Source organism: Myxine glutinosa, chromosome 1 (genome assembly GCF_964187855.1).
Source record: "Myxine glutinosa chromosome 1, kmMyxGlut1.1, whole genome shotgun sequence".
NCBI classification, from domain to species: Eukaryota; Metazoa; Chordata; class Myxini; order Myxiniformes; family Myxinidae; genus Myxine; species Myxine glutinosa.
Window position 1 is genome coordinate 12,848,271 of NC_136261.1, and position 26,229 is coordinate 12,874,499.

The 26,229-nt window shown below is 44.5% G+C and overlaps 2 protein-coding genes across 4 annotated transcripts in view; one reads left to right on the plus strand and one right to left on the minus strand.

Moving 5' to 3' along the window:
- Positions 1-17,484, plus strand: part of LOC137417978 (nucleolar complex protein 2 homolog) — a 40,873-nt gene extending 23,389 nt beyond the window's left edge. The window contains exons 6-19 of the mRNA XM_068103914.2: positions 385-475; positions 1,907-1,985; positions 2,194-2,304; positions 3,251-3,364; positions 6,574-6,762; positions 7,208-7,347; positions 9,231-9,342; positions 9,522-9,635; positions 9,931-10,032; positions 14,461-14,595; positions 14,809-14,922; positions 15,848-16,001; positions 16,325-16,414; positions 17,301-17,484. Of these exons, the coding sequence (XP_067960015.2) occupies positions 385-475; positions 1,907-1,985; positions 2,194-2,304; positions 3,251-3,364; positions 6,574-6,762; positions 7,208-7,347; positions 9,231-9,342; positions 9,522-9,635; positions 9,931-10,032; positions 14,461-14,595; positions 14,809-14,922; positions 15,848-16,001; positions 16,325-16,414; positions 17,301-17,413 (1,658 nt within the window). The 3' untranslated portion in view covers positions 17,414-17,484. The remainder of the gene's footprint in view (positions 1-384; positions 476-1,906; positions 1,986-2,193; positions 2,305-3,250; positions 3,365-6,573; positions 6,763-7,207; positions 7,348-9,230; positions 9,343-9,521; positions 9,636-9,930; positions 10,033-14,460; positions 14,596-14,808; positions 14,923-15,847; positions 16,002-16,324; positions 16,415-17,300) is intronic.
- The window catches only part of LOC137417979 (uncharacterized), a 109,290-nt gene that overhangs the window by 26,137 nt on the left and 56,924 nt on the right, over positions 1-26,229 (minus strand). The window contains exon 5 of one of the 3 annotated variants that reach the window (XM_078783314.1): positions 18,140-18,202. In XM_078783314.1, coding sequence (XP_078639440.1) covers positions 18,156-18,202 — 47 coding nt within the window. In that variant the 3' untranslated portion in view covers positions 18,140-18,155. Of the gene's footprint in view, positions 1-18,100; positions 18,203-25,230; positions 25,372-26,229 lie in introns of those variants that run through there. The other 2 variants (XM_078783274.1, XM_078783220.1) reach the window with 2 other exon arrangements.

A 26,229-nucleotide genomic window follows, 5' to 3' on the forward strand; every position in this document is an offset into this window, starting at 1 on the left:
TTCTCGATACAGAACGTCGGTTCTGCCGAAGCAGTTTGTGGGCTGGGGTTACAATCCCCGACGGGTCGTCCCTCCAACACAGGAAGTCAGAGGTGGAATTAGTAATTTTTTCATGGTTCCGGTGATGACTCGCCTCTCTTGGCGAAGTATACCGTGGGATCTTTAACGTCCACCAACTAATGATGGCAGACGGGGGACGCCAGTTTCTCGTCCATCCAATGGACGGCACACACGATGATGAATCGCCCTTCCTGTGAATCACCGGGGGTGGCGGGGGAGGGATTATTTTACAGCAATTTTTCCTGTGAGTAGTTCATGTTGTTATTCTAATTTTGAAGCAAATTGAACTTTAACCGAATATTTTTATATTCTCTCCCTGCGCAGTGTTCAACTCCCTCATTCTCTTCTGCCTGCGAGATTTCCAGCCCACCCTTGATGCGTTGCTGAGGTTCAAGACTGAAGGCCATCGTACCAAGTTTGTTTTGGCTTTGCAATCCACAACATTTGAATCCATTTTGACGCACTTTTTAAATTTGGCTGAGGCCGAGCGAAGCAAGGTCGAGGTCTTTATTCCTGATGTGTGAAACACCCTGCAACCCACGCCTGCAGAAAACGGCCTTTTTGGAATGCCGGCTGCATTTTTCATCCAATCAGCATGTAACTTTGTTTAAAAAAATTCTTCATGGGTAGGTGCTCTTTTGTTGACAGTTTCGTGTCTATTGTTCATGAAGAAAATAAATTAAAAAGCGAATCAAGGTGAAAAGGTGAGGGCCTCATCCGACGTTCCACGACATGGTCAAGGATGGTTGTGGACACCTATTACTAGTTTATAGAAAGAGAAAAAATGTTTTTGGGGGGAGCCGGAGGTGGGGGGAAGGGGGCATGGGTGCTTGTTGCTGAAATGTTTGTGACATCTATCCAAAAGAGTGAGTTGTACCATTATGCAACGTGTACTGTGAATCGGTGTGACATTGTCATGACCGCCCCAACATGTGCCATTGATTGCTCTTACAATGGATATGGGGATTTTAACAAAATCAAAATCTGTTTCAATTTTTTCCCTTAAAATAAGACGATGGACGATTATCATGAACAGCGATGGTATCATTAAACATGGAAGAATTGTATGAACAGCTCTGGTTTTCAAATCCAATTTACTGTTCCATTGGTAATTATAAAGAATTACTCTTGTGTTGCGTTTTTCTGTTCGAGATAAGTTGTGTTTTACAGTTTGATTTTCATTCTTTTTGGGTTTTCATCCAATTTTCTGTGCCAAACCGCACAAAGTTGTGTTGAATTTGTGTCCCCTTTAAAGTCCAACCTAGTCGTCTATGCCTCAGCTCCTTGGCTTCATCTTTCTCTGTTTTGACTCCAAATACTGACATGCTTATCAGAACCTTCCCCACTCAGCTTCCGCCTCGTCTCACCCACTCGCAGCTTCTCCCTTGTTCCGCCCCCTTTCACGCCACTCCTCTCCCCGCTGCCCGACACCCTTCCGGGTTCCCCTCACACCCCACACCCATCAGGATTCCTCCCCACCCCGACCCTCCCGGCTCCCGCACCCTCCACTAAAATATTTGTAATATTCTTGTACTGTAGTACCCCGGCATTTGTGGGAGATACGTTCCTGAAAAATGCCATGAATGTAGATTCGCGAATGTCGGGGCATTGTTTCAATGGGAAAAAGGGGGATGGAAAGGTTCCTGGTAGTTCATGATTCATAAGAGAATTTTTTTTTTAATCCCATGAAAAACCACGAATACATGAAGCACAGGGCCGTGAATGTATTAAGTATCTCACATTTCATGAACCGCGAATGTCGAATCCACGAATGTCGGGGTTTTACAGTACATTATTTGTATAAAAGTATTTAAACTCTTACCTGCAATTTGTTGATTTGCTGCAGGCTCGTACTACCCTCGTCCACCACGCGTTGGAAAGGAGTCCGGCACGACGTTCGCACCTACCTGGGTGATGTGCTTCAGGTGAGCCCATTCACGGAGGAGAGAGTCTGTTGGTCCTGATTTGCTGTTTCTCCGAGCACTAAAATGATTTTTTGCTTTCTACTAATTTGTGGAGACGTCACTTGGTTTTGAATGTACGACAGTAAATGGTGATTTGTCCGTAGTTGAAGCAAGAGCTTTATCGTTATTTGCTTCGAGATTTCATCAGCACGTGATCTGGTCTCCTCAGCTCTTGGCGGCGCTGTCGGAGGGCACGGTGGTTTGTGCCGTCTTGCGACACATCCGCCAGCTCGTGCCGTACTTCCTGTGCTTCCCAAAGATTTCACGGCAGTTACTGAAGGTATGCTGGAAAGCGGAACTATTGTTGGTTTGGGAGGAACAACAGTCCGATAAAAGGTATCGTGAATATCCACCATGTTCATACCTGCGCTGGGTGTCATATGGCTTCGTACAAGGAAGGGGATTTTAAACTTTAAATGGAGTTTACGAGCATCTCACACAATGCACAATGCAACATTTAAACAACGAGAACGGCACTCGGTAGAGCACATACCTCTGCCAGGTTGAACAGTTTACGTTTAGTATCCCACTGATAGGCCGGATCTGGATCCGGACCTGAACCAAAATCAAATCGGCTTGTTCTTGTCACCTACCCAACTCGTCCACCAAGATTCTTCATAATCCGTCCGTAACTTTTTGAGATATCGTCCTATATATTGTTTTTAGCCCCATCACTTGATGGTGAAGAATCACTAAAATTTGTTGGATCTGGATCTGGATTCGGGTCTTCGCTGAAATCAAATCAATTTGTCCTTGTCGCGCACCAAACCTGTCCACCAAGTTTCGTCTGAATCCGTCCATAACCTTTTGAGATATCCTGCTCGCAAACAGACGGGGTGAAGCACAACCTCCGTCTACCTTTGGTGATGCGGGTAATGACATTGATTTGTTTATTAACATGCACACAACATGTTTAAATAACACAACGAGCACTCGTGTTCCACTTTAGTTTATCTTTGAATAATTTGGGCAGGTGGATCCGTGAATAGTAACCAGGTAAGGTGTTTGAGTCTCATCGCTAATCGTAGCCGAGACCCTATTAGTTGGACCGAATTTATCTTGGGGACGATAATTGTGTATGGATGGTGCATGTGGGGGGGGAGGTGAAGGGGGTTGAATATTTTTTGTTGTATTTCTCTCCATTGCATCAGCATGGCTTGTCGCACCTGTGGGCAATTCTGATACTGTTGACTGTTTTGTTCAATGTGGTTTTATTTATTTTTCAGCACATGGTGAGGGTATGGAGTGAAGGTGCCGACACGGCGAGGGTCGTCGCCTTCCTGGTGCTAAATAGAGTCTGCCGGGAGCGACAGGACCTGTACCTTGCTTCCATTATCAAGGTAGCACCTCGTGTGTGCGAGTTTCTTTGCCTTAAGAGAGAGTACCTTTCTCATTGCTCCTGAGTTTGGGTGTTATCGGGTCCTTTGGAGGTGATCCAGGTATAGAGAAAACGGATCCACAAAGCAGGTCCATTGTTCATCGAATTCGATTTCTTTCCAAAGCTAAAATGGAATTGTACACCACTCCTTTCCTATTCCATCTGCAGGTGCCGCATGATGTCATCGCCGGGCTCTGAAGGGGGCCTGGCGATGACGCGCGCTGAAAGGGAGTACTCTGTTTTCACTCCGGTTTCTTGTTTTTTTCTCGTTTGTCCAGACGATATCTCAGCCATCCTTTGAGCTAGGAAGTTGATATTTGGGCACAATAGTGAGTACATGACGGTATTTTTTATGTTTTGATTGATCGATTATTGTACACTTTTCACTCCCAACACCGTCTCCATGTGCTGCACGGCGGCACCCTGGCCAAGCCACGCACTGGAGAAACAACAACAACAACAACAGGCATTTTAAGGCCATTTTCCCTGCAAGAGCGGGGGTCAGCCTTGCGGTCCCCATGACAATCTACTCCATTTTGCCATATTTTCTGCAGCTCTCCTTGTTAACCCCCTTGCCCGCATTTCTTCTTCCACCACCTTTAGCCAAGTCTTTCTCGGTCTTCCCCGTCCTCCACTTCCTTCTTCATTCATTTCCATCACTCTTCTCCACCAGTCACTTTCATCCTTCCTCAACACATGATCAAACCATCTCAAACTGTTTCTCTTCACAGCATCCATCACAGGCTCTATTCCCATCATCTTTCGCAATTCATCATTTGTCTTCCTCTCTCTCAACGATACTCCACACATCCACCGAACCATTCGCGTCTCCACCCTTTCCAGCCTTCGCTGCTGCTCTACGTTCATTACCCATGTCTCGCTCCCATAAATCATAACACTTCTCACACATGCAGCATACACCTTTCCCTTCAGCTTCAACGACGCTCGCCTCCTCGTCAGCACGCCACTCAGTTCCCGAAACTTCTTCCATGCACATCTCACTCTTGCAACCGTTGCCGAGTCTGATCCACCTTCTCCATTCAGCATGCCTCTTAGGTAGCAAAACTTTTTCACACCTTCCAGCTTCACGCCATCTCCAAGATCCAACTCAACATTTCCTCCATCTGCAGCTGCTTCTGTGCACACCTTACACTTGAATGTAGCTGCTACACTGGTTAATGACACGCCATCTCCAAGATCCAACTCAACATTTCCTCCATCTGCAGCTGCTTCTGTGCACACCTTACACTTGAATGTAGCTGCTACACTGGTTAATGACCCTCTCAAACCACTACATTTTTGATGAACCCACTCAGTGCACATTGTACATCGAATGGAGTTCACTCCGACACCCTTCCTGCACACAGCGCACGGCCACTTCCCAGTTCTTTCCACCTCACCACATGCTTTACCACTTGCCATCACCTTCAACTTTCCGATATTCACCTTCAGACCTTTTGTCTCCATACATTCCTTCCACTTGCTCAACTTCTCCTTCAGTCCATCCATACTTTCTGCAATCAACACCAGATCATCTGCATACAACAACTCCCACGGCAAACCCTCCTTTACATTCTGAGCCAGCACCTCCATCACAGCTACAAATAGTAGTGGACTTAGTACCGACCCCTGATGCACTCCCACCTTCACCTCAAACTCACCACTGTTCCCGTACTTCGTCCTTACAGCTGTGCGCGCTCTTTTGTACATTGCATCACCACTCTGATCAACCATTCCTCCACTCCTAACTTCCTCAATGCCCATGTCACTACTTCACATGGAACCCTATCGAATGCTTTCTCCAGATCAACAAACCTAAGAAACAACTTCTTCCTCTTCTCCATGTACTTCTCCTGCAACTGCCTTACAATAAAAAGCGCGTCTGTCGTTCCTCTTCCTGGCATCAATCCAAACTGCATTTCGTCGATCTTCACTTTCTTCCTTATCCTCCTCTCCAACACCCTTTCCAATACCTTCATTCCATGCTCCAATAACTTGATCGCTCGGTACGAGCCACAGTCCAGAGGGCCACCCTTCCCCTTGTGTAGAGGGACGAGGGTACTCAGTTCCCAAACCACTGGAATGCGGCCTTCTTTCACCGCCAGATTACAGATATCTGTCATTCTCTTCACACCCCAACTTCCCGCTGCCTTCAACATATCTCCCACAACTCCCGTCGGCCCTCCCGCTTTTCCACTCTTCATTGCTTTTATCGCTTCCTCAACTTCCTTCTCGGTTATCTTCTCTGCCGGTCCTAAAACTGGGTTGCTTTCGATGTTGCCGTCCCATTCATTCTCTGTATTCAACAGCATTTCCATATATCTCTTCCATCTTCCTTTAATTCCATCTGGGTCCACAACGATTTGTCCCACTTCATCCTTCAAGCAACTCACCCCCATCACATCACACCTCTCTTTCGCTATCTGCTTTGCAATCCTGAATACCACTCCCTGACCCTCTTCCGACCTTCCACGCACTGGAGGATGTTTATTTATTTATTTATTTAGCAGGTGTTAACAGACTGACAGCAGGATGGAGGGAATCAGCTGATCAAATTTGCACAAAAGTATGAGAAAGAGTAACGCGAAGGAAAATTTAGGAGGTAGGAGGTCAACAATTATAGAAAAGGTCACGAGTGGGTTTTGTAGAACCCATGGTGTTGTGATTAGGCAGCAGCTTTTAAGGTTTCTAGGCAAGAGTACGAGGCCCCACAAGTTGACAAATATGAGGTAAAGTGGGGTGAAGCAATGGCGAGTGCACTTCAAGCTTGGATATGCGGTTGGGGTAGAGGGGGGAGTAACTGTCTTTGGTTTCGGCAAGAGTACGTGTTACTTGACAGCTGGGGATGGATGGAATGAAGAATTGGTTGAATGATCCAGTCTTAGATAATTTGAGAGTAAGAGACAAAGGGGTCACCAACCTTCCTGCATTGGCCCAGAAGAAGACCCTGGCCTCCTGCTAAAAGATTCAAATATTTCAGATTGTTGGAATCCACCATCACCAGGGTGATAAGAGGGGGAAGCACCAGGCCAGAGCAGGGAACTGCACTTTTTGGCAGTTACAATGAAGGCCTTGTTGTACACTGTTGTTGACATTATTATGATTAGTTATCAACTTGTACTGAAGAGCTTGATGGTGATCATAACTCCTCTATCCTCGTTCTGCCCCCAGATCATGTACTTGGGATACGTGCGGAATGTCAAGTTCACCTCCCCAGATTCTATGCCCGTCATTGGCTTCATGCAGCGCTCATTCGCTGAGGTTTGTGGGTTGAACCCCAACGCTGCGTACCCACACGCGTTTCTCTACATCCGCCAGCTCGCCATCCACCTGCGCAACGCCACCGTCGTGCGCAAACGGGTAAGGTGTGCGTGCACACACCCATTAACGACGTTCTCCCTTTATCTGTCGCCATGTATCAGGTGACCCAATGTCCTTTATCTGCCTGGAGTAGCACATGACATGGAAATTTCACCCCTTGGTGAAACACTGCCTGGCAGTTATGGGACAGCGATAGCTAATAAAGTACCATACACAAACTTGATGGTGAGGCTAACCCCCGCTCTAGCGGGGAAAATGGCCTTAAAACGATCATTCATTCATTCATTCATTCACACAAACTACCTTTCATCCAGGTAGCTGTTTCATTGAACAAGTGAGTGATCAATAAATGGTTAAGTCCACCTGTCCTCCAATTCTATATCGTGTGAGTACGTAAACTTGGTAATCTTGTATGCAGGTAAATGTGAGGCATAGGGTCGTAGTGAGAGCACAGTGTGACTGATCGTGGATCACCTGTGTACAGGAAAATCTCCAGGCGGTGTACAACTGGCAGTTCATACATTGTTTGGAACTCTGGAGCCGTGTCCTCAGCGCTCTGTACGAACAGGTGGCGCTGCAACCTCTCGTGTACCCTCTGGTGCAAGTGATCTGTGGCACGGTAAGGTAAGGAAACTGTTGGGTTTGGGGGATGGGAGCCATGATTGGGGCCTGTGTGTCTGTGAATGTTCATTTTGGCATTTAAATTGTATCAATCACTTCATCCCACTGACGTCTGACGTTATTAGGCCTTCCCCCACTCAGCGGTGACAGGGTTTTGTGTGTGTGTGTGTGTGTGTGTGTGTGTGTGTGTGTGTGTGTGTGTGTGTGTGTGTGTGTGTGTGTGTGTGTGTGTGTGTGTGTGTGTGTGTGTGTGTGTGTCTGTGTGTGTCTTTGTCTGTGTGTGTCTTTGTCTGTGTGTGTCTTTGTCTGTGTGTGTCTTTGTCTGTGTGTGTCTTTGTCTGTGTGTGTCTTTGTCTGTGTGTGTGTGTGTCTTTGTGTGTGTGTGTGTGTCTTTGTCTTTGTCTGTGTGTGTGTGTCTTTGTCTTTGTCTGTGTGTGTGTGTGTGTGTGTCTTTGTGTGTGTGTGTCTTTGTGTGTGTGTGTGTGTGTCTTTGTGTGTGTGTGTGTGTCTTTGTCTGTGTGTGTCTTTGTCTGTGTGTGTCTGTGTCTGTGTCTGTGTCTGTGTGTGTGTGTGTGTGTGTGTGTGTGTGTCTGTCTGTCTGTCCAGTCCATAACTTGTTTTTTACCATTTGAGCCTTTGTCATCAAATGTTCATCGAAGCTTTATGGGAACGTGGAAAAGACAAATTAATAATTTGGTCAAATGGTCAGCGTCATATGAAATAGTAAATTTTCATCCACATGACCTGAAATTTTAAGAATTAGCATATTGGGTCACCAACCCAAATCTAGAAGCCGATTGTTTTTGAGGTAAAAAGGTCAAGGTCGCCTAAAACCGTATTATTATTATTATTATTATTTTATTTTTTTTGTATTTTCTTTTCGCTGTTTTCGTCATGTTTAGTATACGGTATAAGTCTGAATACTAAGCGGACGTGGACGACCTTTCCATTTTCAGCTTTATTTTCTGAGATTTGGACTCCCGAAAGAGCTGAATGAATGAAGGATGAGGCCAACACACCAATGAGGGAAGAGACAGATGATGTACCGCAAAGAATGGAAATAAAGGCATGATACGTCAGGGCAGGTGGACAGGGAAAGAGAAGAGGACAATAAGCAGATGAAGGATGTGGAGTGGAGATCAGGAGCGTCAATGGTTATGTTTCAATTTAGCCCCCGGTCGAGTTCTCTCAAATAATTTTAAAATGCCGTGTGCTGCTTCCTTTCTCGACGCTCAGCATTTCGGTGAAGGAGGATGGAGCATGGACGACTGGACGTACAACGATATGTTGGCACTCCGTGGAGCGGTGGGGTATAGATTTCTTTCCAGATTCCATTTGTGCACCTTGAGTGCTCTGGGAAGTTACTTCCCCCAAAATTAACGGCTCGTCTCGGATTAAAAGAAAAAAAATCAACTCCAATGAGCCTTAGTCCATGCAGAATCAAGAATGGGGGGCAAAGGAGAAATGGAGGGAATATAAAACGATAGGAATAAGAGAAGCTAATGGATAACCACCTTAACTTTACTAACCTAATAATATAACCTTAACCTAACCCCCACCTTAACTTAACCCCCACCTTAGGATAATAACCCTAACCCCCACCTTAACTTTACTTGTTATTGGTATTTCTCCATTACCCAAGCAGGAGTACGACACCAAAAGGTTATCAAATAGGCCTGCCTAGCGATGGTTTCATTAAAATACGAAATTGATACTTTTCCTCCATTTTTGGGGATTTTAAATCGTATTGTGCTAATGCAATAATTATTTTGTTTCCTTTTTATCGATTCCCATTGGCTTGTCTGACTACGACGTCAATATCCATGCTGCTTTTGATGCACACGTCTGTGTGCCTCCACTTGGACATCCATTTGTGTGTGTCGTAGGCTCATACCCACGGCCCGGTACTACCCACTGCGCTTCCACTGTGTCCGTGCCCTAAACCTGCTCACTGCAAGTACCGGGATCTTCATTCCTACTCTACCCTTCCTCATGGAGGTATCCCATAATCCTCATCTCCTGTGTATCTGAGTTGTCTCCATCTCTTTTCCAGCGGTCCGATACCCCATTATTTTAATTGCCTTTATAATTCAACTCTATTACTTTGAGGACTGAGTGATGAAGGCCATTTTGGGCACCATGTGCACACACCCCTTACCCTTCCCCTGTACCCAAAGGTTTTTGAGGATACGGATTTTAACAGGCGTCCGAGTCGCGTCTCTGTTCGGCCCATCAACTTCTCCGTCACTCTCAAGCTATCCAAGGCGAACCTTCAGGAGAAAGCCTTCCGGGTGAGATTTTGTGTACCTCGGCATTCTCACGCTGCTGTTTATTGGAGGACGTATCCATGAGGTCGGGTCCGATTTGATAATCTGAGTGATTTGCTTTGTTTTAGTTGTTTGTTTGCTTATTGAGAACCAGGAAAGTGATGTTGATCCCCTTTTGTAACCAAAGTAAATGGCTCGGTGTACGCGTCAAGGCCGGTCCGCATGTACATTAGGATCGTGTATTTAATTAATTTATTTAAGGATGAACGTATTCTCGATTATTGTGCATTAAATGTTTTATGGCTTGTCCTTCATCAAGGATGGACTGCTCGATCAATTGTATGATCTCATCATGGAGTCTCTGATTCCTCACGCGTACTCAATCTCCTTCACCGAACTCATCCTGCCCATCACAATACAGGTAGTCCCACCCTTCTTTCGTGTCTACTTGTATTGTCCGTTTGTCAAACACTTGTCTACACCGGGATTAAAGTCTGCCTCGATGTAACCGACTCCATGACGTTCCAAAAGTCAATGCTATGTTGTTTGAGGGTCGGGCCCTCTATCCACTACTGCATCACCCGAAGAAACACCTCCGGGTTTCCTTGACCAGGACGGAATCCAAACCGGTAGCTTTCATCAAATGTGGTTTCTGCTCATCTGTGTTCGCACCTGCTTCATGCAGGGCTCGTGTTGGGCTGCAACACCGTCACAATGGGTGGCATGTCCTTTGCCTGGTTGATATTTATGTATTTTACATGTGACTACAAGAGCTTCGCATTGCTGTTGTTGCTGTTGTATAGCCCAGGACAGTTATCTCGAACAAGCCCGCAGCATGGAGACAGCCAATCGATCTCACAGAAGTGACCCAGAGATCCCCCACTTCCAGCATGGTGTACCCCCACCTTCACAAAGTCAGGGCCACGACAGAGCTACATAGAAAGAGAGGGAGGGCTGGTCCATGGGGACTGTTCGGCACTCTGACCGTGACCGTGCTGCCCCCATTAGGGAAGAACGAGGAAGGTTTGGCCCCCGACTTGCGTTGGAGGGTACAACCAACGTGCAAAGGTGTTACCCGATAGTTGTTGGTGGGGGTCGATTTTTGAAATGTGCACCCATTGTTTGGACAGTCGCCGGACCACACCCACATCTGTGGCTTAACTCCTCCCACCATTGTTCCCAGATGAAATGATGTAGCCGCCGTCTTGTTTCCTGCTGGGCCTAGCATTAGGCCTGTGCACCTCTGCTGATTCTACATTGCCCGGCTTTGCTGCATCAGATTTCCATTGGCTTTTTTTGGATGGAATGTTAAATTTTTAGTGAGCCCGTACGTGCCTCCCTTAAAAAAATTTGCGTGAGGTAATTTTTGAATGGCGCAATGTATGCGCGTTAAATGTGCATAACCGAATTGGCCATAACCAGATTTTAAGCCAATTCAGTCAGGCTTCATGGCAAATGCTGTACATGGAATGCCTTCGTACAGAGTTTTATGAAAAAAGGTTTATTACCACAGAGGGAGCAGAAGGGGCGGAAGAGAAAGAGACGACAAAACTGAGGAAAGAGATATAAAACCCTGACTGAACACACCCTGACGTTCTTGAGGGTCGAGCCAAGATCTACTGCAATCTATATCCCACAGAGGATAAATAGACCTTTCCTGACGCTCCTGCTCGGAGTGGCTGCACTATTTGCCCCACAAAGCCAGACCCAGCTGTCCGTCAGATTCGTAATTGATATTGAACCCAAACAATGAAGACCATCGGAGATGAATGTTATTAAATACCTTCGACAGCATAGATGAGGAAGTCGAGAGGACAGAGGTGGAAAAAAAAAATATATTGTTGCGGATATGGGATTTGCATCCATCCATATCCGCTTGTAAATATTCCCCTATTTCCTCAATACTTCCCAACTATCCCCAAACCCCCATTCCCTAGTCCCATTTTCTGTAAACAACACTCTGTAGACCCGACCTCCCCCTATTTCCCCCATTAAATGTCGCATCCAGGTCCACCGCATCTCACGTAGACAACTATAGGACATCTTGCTAGTTATTCTTAGTCTATGTCAGTTAAGGACTCGTTTCCATTAATTCTGACTTCGTTGCACCAGAATGTGATTGTATGGCACCGTTAGGAAGTTTAGGACCTCCCAATACCTCCCCGCAGCTCTTCCTCACGGTTCAGCAACAACAACAACAACAACAACAACGGCGGCGGCGCGGGGAGTGCGCGTCCTCACTCCGGCTTGGTTGGTAGGGGGTGTTGGGAGGGCACCAGGCCTTTCCAACGAGCCGCCATCGAACATGTGCTCGACGGGGTTACCAAGTAGGGGCTCGCTGTCAGCTCCTCGTCAAGGGCGGAGCCCGGTAACCCCCGCACCCAATAGAAGCGGCGGACCGATCCCATCTGGGGCGGAGCCAACGAGCCGAGGGCGTGTCACTCCCCGCTGAGCATGCGCAGGAAGAGGGAGGTGACGTCAAATGCGCGCTGAGCTTGGAGAGAGAAGGACGCCACCTCCGAGCGCTGTGACACCCCCCCGCATCTCTGGACTGGACCGTGCTTTATCCTGTCCCTGAGCCAAGGTGCACCTTGTGCTATCAACCGACCTGTCCTTCCCTGCCATCAATCCCTGTGTAAGTCAGTCTTGTTCCGTTTGTCTGTGGTCTGTCTGGGATAGATAAGATTGTATCTAAGTGCCTATCTCTTCTGTGTCTTTTACCTCACTCTACCTTGTAATCTACCCCTTTTCTCCACCACTAATTATATCCTCCTCCGGAGGTCTTGAGAACTGTACCCCTTGTGTCGTTTCATTTATCCCAGTCGTTGTGTCCTTTCCATCATTGATTTAGCGTACCGCGATTTGGCCAACGTTCGAGTGGAATTGGGTGAGTTGGGGGTAATCGGGTAAACTGTGCGAACACGGCGGCCATTCCGCTCGGTCAAGCAACATCTTGAGCCGTGTCCGTAACAATATATATATAATTGGTGCTGGGCGATAATCGTGCTTTAGATTTATTATCGCGATAACTGCTGCTCATGCTGTGGAATGTAAATCACACCTTGAACCCGGAGATTGACGGTGCATTGATTGTATTTAGCTTCTCTCAAAAATACACCTGTATTAAATGCAACTCTATAAAATAAAGCAGGTGATGTAATATGGAATGTGTATTCTCCAAGATGTCATTTAAATGGTAAAATCATGAAACGATAAACGGCGAAACAAAAACAACGATTCAAGGCGGCGGTGCTTCCGGTGTCGAAATCCCTGATCCGTTTGAGTTTGCTTCGTCTGTGCGCGAAGTTGAGCACTGAAGGCAAAATCATCTCAGGTATCGAGAAGGTGAGTGTACTCGGGGTGCGCAACTGCACTTTAGTCCGGTGAGCTTATGTAATTTCGCAGTGTGTGTAGGTAAGTCAGTGAGTGAGTGAGTGAGTCAGTCAATCAGTGAGTCTGTAAACACTTCAGTCATTATCGCTTGAACCAAACAAACGATTTCGCTTAAACTTTGCCACAATCTTCATATCTGATGCCTCATGAAGGGGGAGGGGGGTATTGACCAAACTCTGCGCTCATTAAGGGTGTCTACAGGGGGGAGGGATTTACCCCCCTACCCCCACCTCACCCTCTAAATAGGTATTTGCTCTCTTCTCCAAAACTGCACACACTATTTCAATGGAACCTCATCACAAACTTCATCGCCCATGATGTACCAAAGTATGTTCATTGTTCACGGCATTAAAAATATCGGGGTCTGTGGGGAGTTTGAGTGACTGTTGCTCTTGATCCAGGTGCGCTTCAGGACCCGCTGTCCTATTTTTGTCACGACATTGGATTGCTTGGCATTTATGTTTTATTCGCGATGTTCCACATCAAGGACGATATTTTAAATGTCTGAAGATGATCGTCTCCGACTTTCTCCACAAATGTCCCAATTGGCAAACAGCTTCCTCAGTGAGTTCCATTAGCAAGCAGCTTCCTCAGTGTGTTCCATTAGCAAGCAGCTTCCTCAGTGTGTTCCGTTAGCAAGCAGCTTCCTCAGTGTGTTCCGTTAGCAAGCAGCTTCCTCAGTGAGTTCCGTTAGCAAGCAGCTTCCTCGGTGAGTTCCGTTAGCAAGCAGCTTCCTCAGTGAGTTCCGTTAGCACGCAGCTTCCTCAGTGTGTTCCATTAGCAAGCAGCTTCCTCGGTGAGTTCCGTTAGCAAGCAGCTTCCTCAATGTGTTCCGTTAGCAAGCAGCTTCCTCAGTGAGTTCCGTTAGCAAGCAGCTTCCTCAGTGTGTTCCGTTAGCAAGCAGCTTCCTCAGTGTGTTCCGTCAGCAAGCAGCTTCCTCAGTGAGTTCCGTTAGCAAGCAGCTTCCTCGGTGTGTTCCGTTAGCAAGCAGCTTCCTCAGTGAGTTCCGTTAGCAAGCAGCTTCCTCGGTGAGTTCCGTTAGCACGCAGCTTCCTCAGTGTGTTCCATTAGCAAGCAGCTTCCTCGGTGAGTTCCGTTAGCAAGCAGCTTCCTCAGTGTGTTCCGTTAGCAAGCAGCTTCCTCAGTGAGTTCCGTTAGCATGCAGCTTCCTCAGTGTGTTCCTTTAGCAAGCAGCTTCCTCAGTGAGTTCCGTTAGCAAGCAGCTTCCTTAGTATGTAGTGTCGAAAGTTGTGCCCACAGTGCAGTCATTCTTGTTTTCCTTCGTTAAGTTGAATTTTAATGAATAGATGTTTTTATTTTGAAGTGAACAAGCATAACATTGTCACGTGTTCAATTTCACAAGCTGACCATGCTGCTCATTTTGAGGATAACTCTCTATTTCCTGTTTCATGGACGTTTCTCCAGTTTTGTTTCTCTGCTTCCTGCTCGTGTGCAGCTGCGAAGATTCCTTTCCAGCTGCAAGATTGGCAGGTACAAAAAGCAGGTTCGCCAGCTCCTGGAAAAGCTCGAGGAAAATTCGAATTTCCTGTCGCGCAGGCGGAATGGGCGGCTCGGGGATTCCCAGTCCATGGTGAGGGACGATCGGATGTCCAGGTGGTCCCGTCTGAACGTTTGTTGTACCTGGATACCTGGATATCTTGTGTATGTTTCTTGAATGCTGTAACGACTGCCTCGATCGCTTCCATTGGTGTCATTGTTTTGCAGCTTACTCACCTTGCTGTGTAATGTTTTGATCATTCCTTGCTTTTCCCTTTCATCCTTTCATTTTCCCATTGTCCTTCAGGATGCCTGGGAGGAGCAGATGAAGACCCAGAAAACACCACTCATGCGTTACTACGAGTTGTGGAGGAAACTTCGGGATCGTGAGATTCAACTGGAAATCAGTGGCAAAGAAAGGGTGAGCTGGGGGATTATGGGATGGGCGAGGATCCTCAGCCAGGATTTTATGTTTGGAATGGAGGTCGGAGTGGGGTGCATGAGGGTCTTGGCCTGGATGTATGGAGAGCAGTGGGTTGGCCGAACTCCCGGGGTGATCTGATCCAAGTGTGGTCTACACCTTGGTGGCGTCATCACATTGTTTTCATGTTTATTTATTTTCTCTCAAAGAACAAAACAAGGATTTTTCCAACATCATCATTGGCCTTGTGTTTTCCATCTTTACATTCCAAGGATGAATCCATTATTTTATGGATATGTACTGATAGGAAATAGTTCACCAATCATGCGCCTTTCGGGTTTTCGTTTCATACTTTATTGTCCGTTCGCAAAAAGTTCCACCAGGAATGACCCAGTATCAGATTTTGGGGAAAACCATTTTTTCCATTTTGGACCCACGTGATCGAAAGTCCCAATCCCTGGGGCATGGACCCTGTGATCAAATCCAAGAAAAGGTTAAATATCCAATCAACATTGGGGGACGCATGAAATATGTAACGTTTCATTTTAAAATGTGCCCATAATCGCATTTTTTGGTATTTGACCTTTGACCCCAGTGGGTGGGCCAAGTATGATACTGCTCTGGCATCCTCTTGCCATGTGATGATCACAACTGCCATGTTTGGTGAATTTTTGCCCAAACGTTTGAGGAGTTAGCGTGACAGACGGATGGAGCAGATTACAATATCCAGTTTTCCTTTGTTTTGTGCTCACCTTGTCTCGTTTGTGAGCGACATTTATGAAGTGACGTCATAACGACCTTTGCTAACACTCCCCTGCCCCCACTGTTAACCCATCCCCATCCCCCTCTTGCCTGTTTTCCCTTATATCCTCAATTTGTTCCCCTCTGCCATCCTCCTTTTTCCACCATCTTCCCACATTCCCAGCTTGATGACACAAGTATCCCCTCAATACGGAGGAAGCCCCAAAAAGCCGGGGAAAAGGAACGGAAAGAGTTCAGTGAGCTTTTCCCATCTGATGACGAACATGATGATGATGATGGTGATGATGATGATGATGACGTTGGCCTTGTACCGAAAGGTAAGTTGGGACTTTGTCACCTAAAGGTAGAAACTATCGACAGCTGCCTTGTTTGTATTTCCTGTTGTGAAGTGATGAAGAATCAACCACCGCACATGGGAAAAATAGTGAAACGCGATGTAACCACTCAGATGTGGTGGTGTGTGGAATACTTCCGGTTCCTTTGTCTCATTTCCGTCATTTTGAACATGATGCGATCGTGTAATTTCGTCGCACCTTCCTCTCCTGGTACTCATTTCCTTCTCCTTTTTAATGTTTTATTCGATATTTGTTTTTATTTTAATATATTTATTTCCTGCGGTCCTTTGTTCTTCCCGTACCAGACAAACGAAGGAAAGAAAGCGATGACGAGGAGGGATCACGTGATTCTTCCGATGGAAGTCTCACCGATGAGGAGGAAAATGAAGTGCTCGGTGAGTCTTGTTCACTACAAAGTTACATTTTGTAGATTTTCTATCAAATTCCGCATCCTTTTTATAAACTTGTAAGAAAGGAGCCTCAAAACGAACCTGGGTAACTTTAAAACATCGAGGGAACATTACGATGGGAGGGTTGGACGTACACACAAATACGCAATTATTTTGATTATTAGGAGTAAAATATAATTGGAATTTCAAAATCCCTCAGGACTTTCAACCAGTCACACCTGAATTGAAAGGAACATTTTTTAAACTGAAAAAACTACAAAACAAAACATCTGCTTTTATAATCGCAATCGGCATTAGGGTGCCGTGTTGCTATGGATGCTATCTTGGTTGCTAGGCAACTTTTCACGGTAAATGGTAACTGGTGTTCAAATCATAATTGGTCAAACAATATATCAGTTTTCTACTTCAAAATCCATCAACTAATCAATGTCGAATAATGGTCTATTTTGATTGGCTCTTGCCGGCCATGTTAGTGATTCTTCTCTTTGGTGAACCTGAATTAACCTGGTCCTTCGATGATGCATCTGAAGTTTTTGACTAATTGGTTCCGAAGTTCTGATGGTTTTTAGTTATTTGATTATTTTTATTTTGTAAATCCAAGATGGTCACCAAACCTTTAGCCCAGTGGGCTTGATTAGAGTTTATGAACGAGATGTTTTAACTTGTAATAACCGAGTATTGGTGTAGGGAACCCTGAAAGTCACGTGATAACTGAATAAATAATGTGGGATCATGTGATTAAATGTGGGCCCACAAAGAACAGGCTCCAGGTATCTGCTTTCTTGGAAGATCATAAAAACCAACGTTTGCCTCTGAGGTAAGAAATGCTGTGTTGTCCGAGACAAACTTCATCTCTGTTCTTGGTTTTCAGATGCTGCGACGAAGAAAGTAAAGGCCACGATTGATCAGGAAGAGCTTGCAGAGCTGGTGGTTGGAGGACGGGACAACGTAGAAAACCTCACGCTCTCGGATGATGAGGCATAGAAGGAAAATCAAAATGACTAATTGCAATTATACGACAAACATTTAATTAATAAACAAACTCCATGAACCTATTTAATGAGAGTTCGCTGCTCGAGAGGATAAACTTTTGTTCTCTTCGTTGATCCCACATCCATCCATTGACCGGTTACCTTTCAATTGTTAGTTTACTAAATCCCATAGAGGATGTAAAGTGAGTATACTCATGATAACATGATGGGTTCACACAAAGTAGGTTATCAAGAGCAAAGATTGTGGGTTCATCAGGTGGATTAACTCGTACCTGGAGGAAGAGGAGCACCCCCTTTACCTTGACCTTTTGTTGGGAGACGTTTGAGATTCCCAGATCCTGAGCATCATCTTCTATCGGTGTGAAATGAGATTCCCAATCTAAGCAATGTACTATATTATTGTTTTGTTTTATGGAATTAAATTTTTACTCCAAATCCGCCATTTTGGTAAATTTATTTATTTATTATAATTTGCAATGGTCCATCAATTGAGTTCGTACATTTGTTCCTCAAAGTATCAAATCCTTCCGAAGCACCTGAAGGTTTCATCTCAGGTATTTGTAAAACATCGGGAAATCGGGACCACCTTGGACTGGTCCATTTTGATGAACATGAAACAGCAATATTCCAAGGTTCAGGTACGAGTCCCAAAAACCATCAAACAACCAATCCAAACCCCCCAGTTCAAAACGAGTGAAGTAAATAAAAAAATACTTACTGTGGTTTAAATAAAATCACCTTTTGTTGAACATCCGTATGAAGGTCACCTTTACTTGGAGACCTAAATAAATAGTCCACAATAAATCAGATGTACCAGAACAGAGTTCAGCTTTCATGAGTCACGTTTAATGCAAAGTAACAGATTTTTTTTTTTAACAGGAAGTGAATACTATAAATGGATGAGGTATGTGTATCATGTTAATTTTTATGTATTTCAGCTGGAGCTGATGTGGAATGCGATCCACCACAATTGTTGTCATGGCCTCTTGACTTGATTACGATAATTAACAAATAATATGAAAGAATTCCCATGTTGTAACCACACACCATGTTAAGGTGTAGAGAGCAGATTAATGGGTCCTTCCATGGTATGGCATTTTAATTTCAAAATAAATAACAAAAACAATCATAATATTGGAACAAAGCACATATTAAATAATAATAATAACAATATCAGCATCATGAGGAGTTGTTCTTTCCAACTTCTTTCCTGGAAGTCCTTGCAGTGTCCACATGTTTTATACCTCTCCCATTTCCCCCCAAGCCCTCTCCCTCCCTCAGTTCTCCCGATATCCCTGCTCTCAAATGTTATGTTTGTGTCCTTCCCCCTCTCTCCCGATCTTATCTACCGCTCCCCTTATTTTTTGTGTTTTTTGTGTTGGTTTGACTTTTTGTGTGATTAATATTAGCTCTTTCATGAGCCTCGATCTTGTAAACCAAAAAAAGTGTTTTACAAACATTCTGCTCTACACAGTTTCACACGATCATTGCCTGAGTTCTTCTTCATCTCCTGGAAGTTACAAAATATCACCTTCATCAATCACCCATCCTTACTAATTAATTATATATATATAGTGTGAGAAAAGTTCACTTCCCCATCTCTGGAAGCTTAGGGAAGGATGCTTTGGTTTAAACTTCCACTTAGAATAAGTGAAATTGTAACATTTTGAAAATTACGAATTATTCTCACTCAGATCCAGGTGAAAATGATGTACTCTAGTTAAAAGTAGTTTTACTCTTACTTACAGTTTAAGTTAACCTTAGAATTACTGTAGGTAACTATATTGTGATTTATATATGCTGCAGTAAGGTTTGATGGTAACTGAAGTGATTACAGTTCTTATTACAGTGGTTTGTTCTTTATACCTTTGCGGTTCTTAATACCTAATACCAGATGATACACACGAGGAGAAACGGTTGTGGCACAAACGCATTTTCCAGGAACGTAACCCCCACGATATTTAAGGGTTCCCTGGTGTACAATATTTCACTTTCATGGAACTGATGAAGGTTTTATCAAAATATAATTATTCTCTAACTTACAAAATTCTCTTCATTGTCCCTCAACGACAACACCAACTCAAAGTTAGAAATTTGGTTAAATGTTCGTTGCATCATTTTCAAATTTCAAGCTGTTACTCTAGTCCTCTCTCTGTGCCACTTTCAGGACAAATTACTTTGAGAAGATTTGACCACCTGGTTCATCGTTAAGTGAATTCGTTATCGTTAAGTTATTGTTAATTGTTATTGTTATTTTGTTAATTGTTATTGTTATTGTTTATTGTTATTGTTAATTATTATTGTTAATTGTTATTGTTATTGTTGTTGTTAATTTTTTTGTTTGTTTGTTTGTTTGTTTTTTGTATACAAGATCGAGGCTCGTGAAAGAGCGAACATTAATCACACAGAAAGACAGACACACAAAACAAATAACATCGGGAGCGGTAGACAAGATGGGGAGAGAGGGGGAAGGACACAAACACAACATTTGAGAGCAGGGACCGAGAGACATGGAGACATCGAGAGAACTGTGGGAGGGAGAGGGCTTTGGGGGGGAGGCATGGGAAGGGGGTGGGGGGGTGGGAGAGGTATAAAACATATGGACACTGCCAAGACTTCCAGGAAAGAAGTTGGAATTTCAAACAAGGTGGATCTGGGGTGAATTAGTGGGGGTAGAAAAGATCAAGGTTTTGGATGGGGGAAGATAAGAGATGGTGGTGAACAGCTGTTTTGAAGACCTGGAGGGAGGAGTGTGATTGAAGTGAGTGTGGGAGTTTGTTCCAGAGGCGGGAGAAAAGAGGAATGAAAGAGTGAAGGTGAGCAGAGAGCCGAGATTTCGGCAGTTTAACCATCAGAGGGTGGCTGGCAGATCTTGTGCGACCTGTAGGAATATTTGGGGGACAGAGCACAGAGAGAGCTGGGGGAGCAAGGCCGGAGAGGAGTCGGTAGAAGACAGAAAGACCACCTACCTGCCTGCGGTGAGTGAGTGAAAGGCCCTCAGAGATAGCTTCATCGCGGGAGATTCCAATGATTCTGAAAGCTTTGGATTCAACAGCGTGAAGCCGAGCCAGGTGTGAGGCAGGAGCACCAGCCCATAGGGGAGAACAGTATTCCATTGAGCTGCGGATGAAAGCCTTGTATGTGGTGAGGAGCTCAGGTGTGCCTAGGAAGGACTTCGCACGACGGAGGATGCCCAGTCGGCGACTGGCTTTGGAGGCCAGCTTGGAAATGTGGTTTTCCCAAGAAAGATCATGGCAGATGGTGAGACCCAAAAGCTTGAGCGACAGAACTTCTTGGAGAGGATTGTTGAGAAAGTAGATGGGAGGGTTGTCCAGTCGATCTTTTCGGAGAGACATAGTAAGAGTGTGAGATTTGTCAGGATTGAAAGACAAGTTCCACATGTTTGACCAGTCTGTGATTTTGTCCAGGTCTTCAGAGAGTGAGGAGGCTGCAGACTGCCGATCTGAGGGAAGAGGAATGGAGCGGCAGAGAGTGGAGTCATCAGCAAAGAGATACAGAGGATTTTCCAGAGAGTCGGAGAGATCATTGATAAAGACCAGAAAAAGCACAGGGCCCATCACACTGCCTTGGGGAACTCCAGCCTGAACGGGAAGGGGAGATGAGAGAAATCCATTCAGGGCCACACGTTGACTACGACCAGAGAGGAAGTCCGCAAGCCATGCATGGAGATTTCCATGGATACCATAGGAGGAGAGTTTGGTGAGCAGAGCTGGGTGCCAGACCGTATCGAAGGCACGTGATATGTCAAGGGAGACAGCTCTGATTTCCTGTTTGGCATTGAGGACCTCCATCCATTGTTGAGACAGCAGAAGCAGCATGTCCAGAGTAGAGTGACCTGGTCTGAAACCAAATTGATGATCAGAGATCAAGCCATTGGAGAAGAGGAAAGATTTCATATCCGAAGCAATGATGGATTCCATGACTTTGCTGATAATTGGGAGCAGGCTGATTGGTCTGTAGTTGCAAGGATCTGTTTTTGCACCTTTTTTGTGTAAAGCGGTAATGCTTGCTGATTTCCAGGATGCTGGCAGATGACCTTGAGCAAAGGATTGGGTGAAAAGAACAGAGAGAGGGTGAGATAGAGCGGCAGAGCAGGATTTTAGGACCCGTGGGCTGATGCCATCTGGTCCAGTTGCAGAATCAGAGTCGAGGTTTGACAAAAACTCCTCCACCTTGTCAGGAGAGAAGGTCACAGAGTCCAGGAGCAGTTTGGTTCGACTGGGAAAGGTGGGAACAGAGAGAGATGGGTTTGGGACTAAGGATTTTCAGGCAAACACAGAGTTGAGGCATTCGGCTTTGTCACGTGCGATGTCAACTGTGTGGCCATTTGAGGTAAGGGAGGGGATGGAGGGGGAACAAACACCAGAAACGGATTTGACCAGACGCCACCAGGATTTGGAGGAAGGAAACAGGTTTGAGAGTTCATTCTTGAGTGAGGAGAGATAGTGCTTCCTGGCACTCCTGAGGGTAGACACACACTTGTTCCGAGCTTGGTGGAAGGAACTGAGATTTCCTTCAGTTGGATTAGCCTTCCAAGAGGCAAAGGCAAGTTGTTTCAGGGCAACTGCCTCACCACAAGATTCAGTGTACCATGGACGGGAGGAAGGGTAAGACAACTGAAGGCGAGATGGGATAAATCTGTGCATGAGAGAGATCAGTTTGCTTTGGAAGAATTCCCAGGAAGAATTGATGTCAGAGGCAGTGGAGATGGGAGACCAATCCAGACGATTGATGGCTGCTTGAAGACCGTCCCAGTCGGCCTGAGTGAAATGCCAGACTCGTCGACGCTGAGGAGGCTCTCTGAGAATGGCCAGAGAGATGTCCACTTTGACAAGCACATGATCAGAAGAACCGATTGGAGCAGAAGAAGAGCAGCAGACATTAGCAGGGAAGTTAGTCATAACCAAGTCTAGAAGAGAAGATACTCCATTGGCTGAGATCCGGGTCGGGAAATTGACAGATTGTGTCAATCCCAGTGAGTCACAGAAGTCCTTTGCTGAGGTGCCATGACTGGTGAGAGAGGAACCCACACCCAACCAGGTAGCATGATGACAATTGAAGTCACCACATATGAGGAAGAGAGAGTTGGGATGAGTGGATAGAAGTTGGTCCATGTTGTCAGACAGTGAAATGTAGATGGAGTCATCACTGTTTGGGGGACGGTACAGAACACATATGAACAAAAGGTGGGAGCGGAGAGGAAGCCGTAGCCAGAGGTACTCTTGGGGGTGAGGAGGAGAGAGGGCAGTGCAAGGAGAGTGAGGAAGAGAGTTTTTGATAAAGATAGCCACCCCACCACCAGGCCGAGGCTCAGGTCTATCATACCGGAGGAGGGAGTAACCAGGAAGAGATATTAAGGAATCAGAGACATCTTGAAGGAGGAAAGTCTCTGTTAAGCAGATCAAGTCTGGATTGTCAGAAGCAACCTGTATGGAGAGATCAGTCAGGTTTGAGCGAAGGCCCCGGATGTTTGAGGTCCATACCGTTAATGAAGAGAGAGGGGGAGCATCGGGTACAGGACAGGGGAGGGGAGGAGTAGGGTAAGATGAAGGATGAGAGGGGGAGGTAGGGAGAGCAGTTGTTAGTGTGTCAGCGATTGCAGAAGAGTTCCAAGAAAGGGAAGGATGAGGAGGATGAAAGGTTTGAAGGTGAAGGGATGAGGCACAGAGAGGGGTTGTTTGAGGGGGGGCAGAGGAAAGAAGAAGGTTGGGGGGGGTGTGGAGGTATGAGATAGAAGGGAGACGAAGTGGGGAGGAGGCAGCTTTGAGGAGGAGGGGGGAGGAGGGAGAATTGGAGAGGAATGGTATGGGGGGAGATTTGAATGGGAGGGGTTGGGGGGGAGTTTTGAAGGGGAGGAGTGAGGGGGGAGTTTAGGAGGGGAAGGGCAAGGGGGGAGTTCAGGAGTGGAAGGGCAAGGGGGGAGTTCAGGAGTGGAGGGGTAGGGGGGGAGTTTAAGAGTGGCGGGGCAAGGGGGGAGTTTAGGAGTGTAGGTGCAAGGGGAGGGATTTGGATGGGAGGGGCAAGAGGGGAGTTTAGAAAGTGGATGATTAATGAAAGACGAACATTGAAAACAAATTGGGTTTGTTGTGATTTTCAAGTTAGCAATCCGGTTCAGAATGATGGAGGAGGGATGGAATGAATGTGAATTTAGACCATGTAGTGAGGGAGATGTATAAGATATTGAATTTCTTTTTTTTGAGGTGGAATGAGTTGGAGAGGAAATTGAGAAAAGCCTTTTAAATAGGAAGAAAAACAGCGTGTTGTAAAATACCACTGAGTAAAACACTGAAGGGGAAAGGTTATACATATTTAAATAATATTTAAACAGAACCGTGAACAATCTTATGTGCACAAAAATACCAACGGGGGGAGAGCCGAGAGGGACCACCACGAGTCACGTGAAGGGCAAACGGTGGATGGCAAGGAGTTAATGGGGGCGGGGCGAACAGCACACCTGGACAGAAAATACAGGATGAGTCAACAGTACACGTGGAGAAAGGAAAATAAATGTTTTTGGTTTTTTTTGTTTTTGTTTGGTTTTTGGGGGTGGGGGAGGGGGGAGGTGGGGATTTAGAACGTTAGACAGAGTATTATGTTCGGGGTAGAAGGGAAAAAAACTAAGAGCCAAGCAAAACACGATTAAGATAACAAACACCGACGGGGGTACAACTACAAGGCCACACACGAGGAGCAGAACACGATTAAATAATTACAAGTTACAGGAAATTCAAACCAAAAGTAACTATAATCAAAAGAATAACGCATGGACGATAAAATAACGAGTTGAAATTTGACAATCTATCTGGGGAAATGGGGGAGAAACACGTGGTCGAAGAACGAACGAATAAGAATGAATAAACGAATGAGAACAGAGAAGGAAATGTTTTTTTTTTGGATTTTTTTGAGTTGTGATTTACACAAGGAAGAGGGCTATGGGGTGAAAAGATTGGGAAAACAGAGAACGAAAGTTATTGGATCACAAAAAACACGGACCGTTGAGAGAAAAACAAAGCCTCAAGGTTGTACAGTGTTCACTGTACAACTACAAGGCCTCAAAACACGACCTGAATTAACACGATTTTCAATACAGGTATGAAAGATTTGCACCGAAAATCTTCGTCGGGAGACGATATATACACCATAAAATAAATAGTTATAACGAAAATACAAATGGGAATAATTACTTAACTTCGATTTCGATGGATAGCATGGAGAGCTGAGAATAAACGAACCCTCGCCAGCAAGACCGGAAACGGAAGCCCAATTGTTAATTAATTGTTATTGTTAATTGTTAATTATTAATTGTTATTAATTTGTTATTAATTTTGTTATTAATTTTAATTATTAATTAATTATTAATTAATAATTATTAATTAATTATTAATTTTTAATTAATAATTATTTTTTAATTAATAATTAATAATTATTAATAATAATTTAATATTATTATTATTAATTATATATTAATATATTATAATTTAATATATAATAAATATATAATATATAATATATATATATATATATATATATATATATAATATATATATATATATATATATATATATATAATATATAATAAAATATATAATAAAATATATTAATAATATTATTTAATAATATTAATAATAATAATAATTAATAATAATAATTAATTAATTATTAATTATTAATTATTAATAATAATTAATTATTAATTATTAATTAAATTTGTTATTAATTTGTTATTGTTATTAATTGTTAATTAATTGTTAATTGTTAAATAATTGCATAATTAATTAATTAATTAACGTTGTTATTGTTAATCGTTAAGTGAATTATCAGATCTAGCATTTCGTGTCTTGTTCACCACAATGTACACAATCATCACCACGATGATCATGATAAGAAATATTGTGAAGATGATCAAGATGCTCCTTGGAACCACAATCCCTGCAAAACAAAACAACAATTATAATTCACAATTAAAAACCCAAATTATTACAGATTATTCCGTACAACTTCCATCAAGAGGTTAAATGGGCAACTTTCATCAAGAGATTACATGTACAACTTCCATCAAGTGTTTTAAACGTACAACTTCCACCCAGAGATTTCATTGTACAACTTCCATCCTTCCAGCTTCCAGTGGTGTGGAACCTGTTTGGACCATTAATGGTTTGGGGTCCCAACACAATTACGACAGATCAGAGGAACACGTGACATTCGGACCTGAATCGATTAATCACATTTTATCAACTGATCAAAAAAAAATTGGAAATGGATTTAAAATAAAACTTGTATAAGCTTCGCCTCTTTTCCACAATATTGTCGCGCAACCGCCGAAATTTATATCAGGCGATCGCGGATGCCGATCACGAAAGCTTTAACTCCGAGGCGGAAGCTCAATGGCGGATACCAATATCTAACACACCGATGCACGCGGAATGGAGGGAAACAGCGCAAATCCCCGCAGCCTTAACTGTCAAATCAATCACCCGGTAAACTACGTCCAGAGATTATATACAAAAAGTAATGCAAGGGTTTATTGGGAAAAGCAAAGACTGAAAAGCACGCGCCGGTAATGAACTATTCGAAATCGGGATCCCGCACACAACAGATATCAGAGATGGGGACAAGGGAGATGAAATACGAAATAAACACGTCTTTTGGTGTAAAATGTACGCGGAGCTCGGGCTTAGCTGTCTCGTCGTCTTCCTTGGCTGCTGTCCAACACCGACCCGACCGCACACCACGAGGGTCCTTCGCTCCAAGTCCCACAAGGCCTCGCTCCAAACGCCACGCATCCCA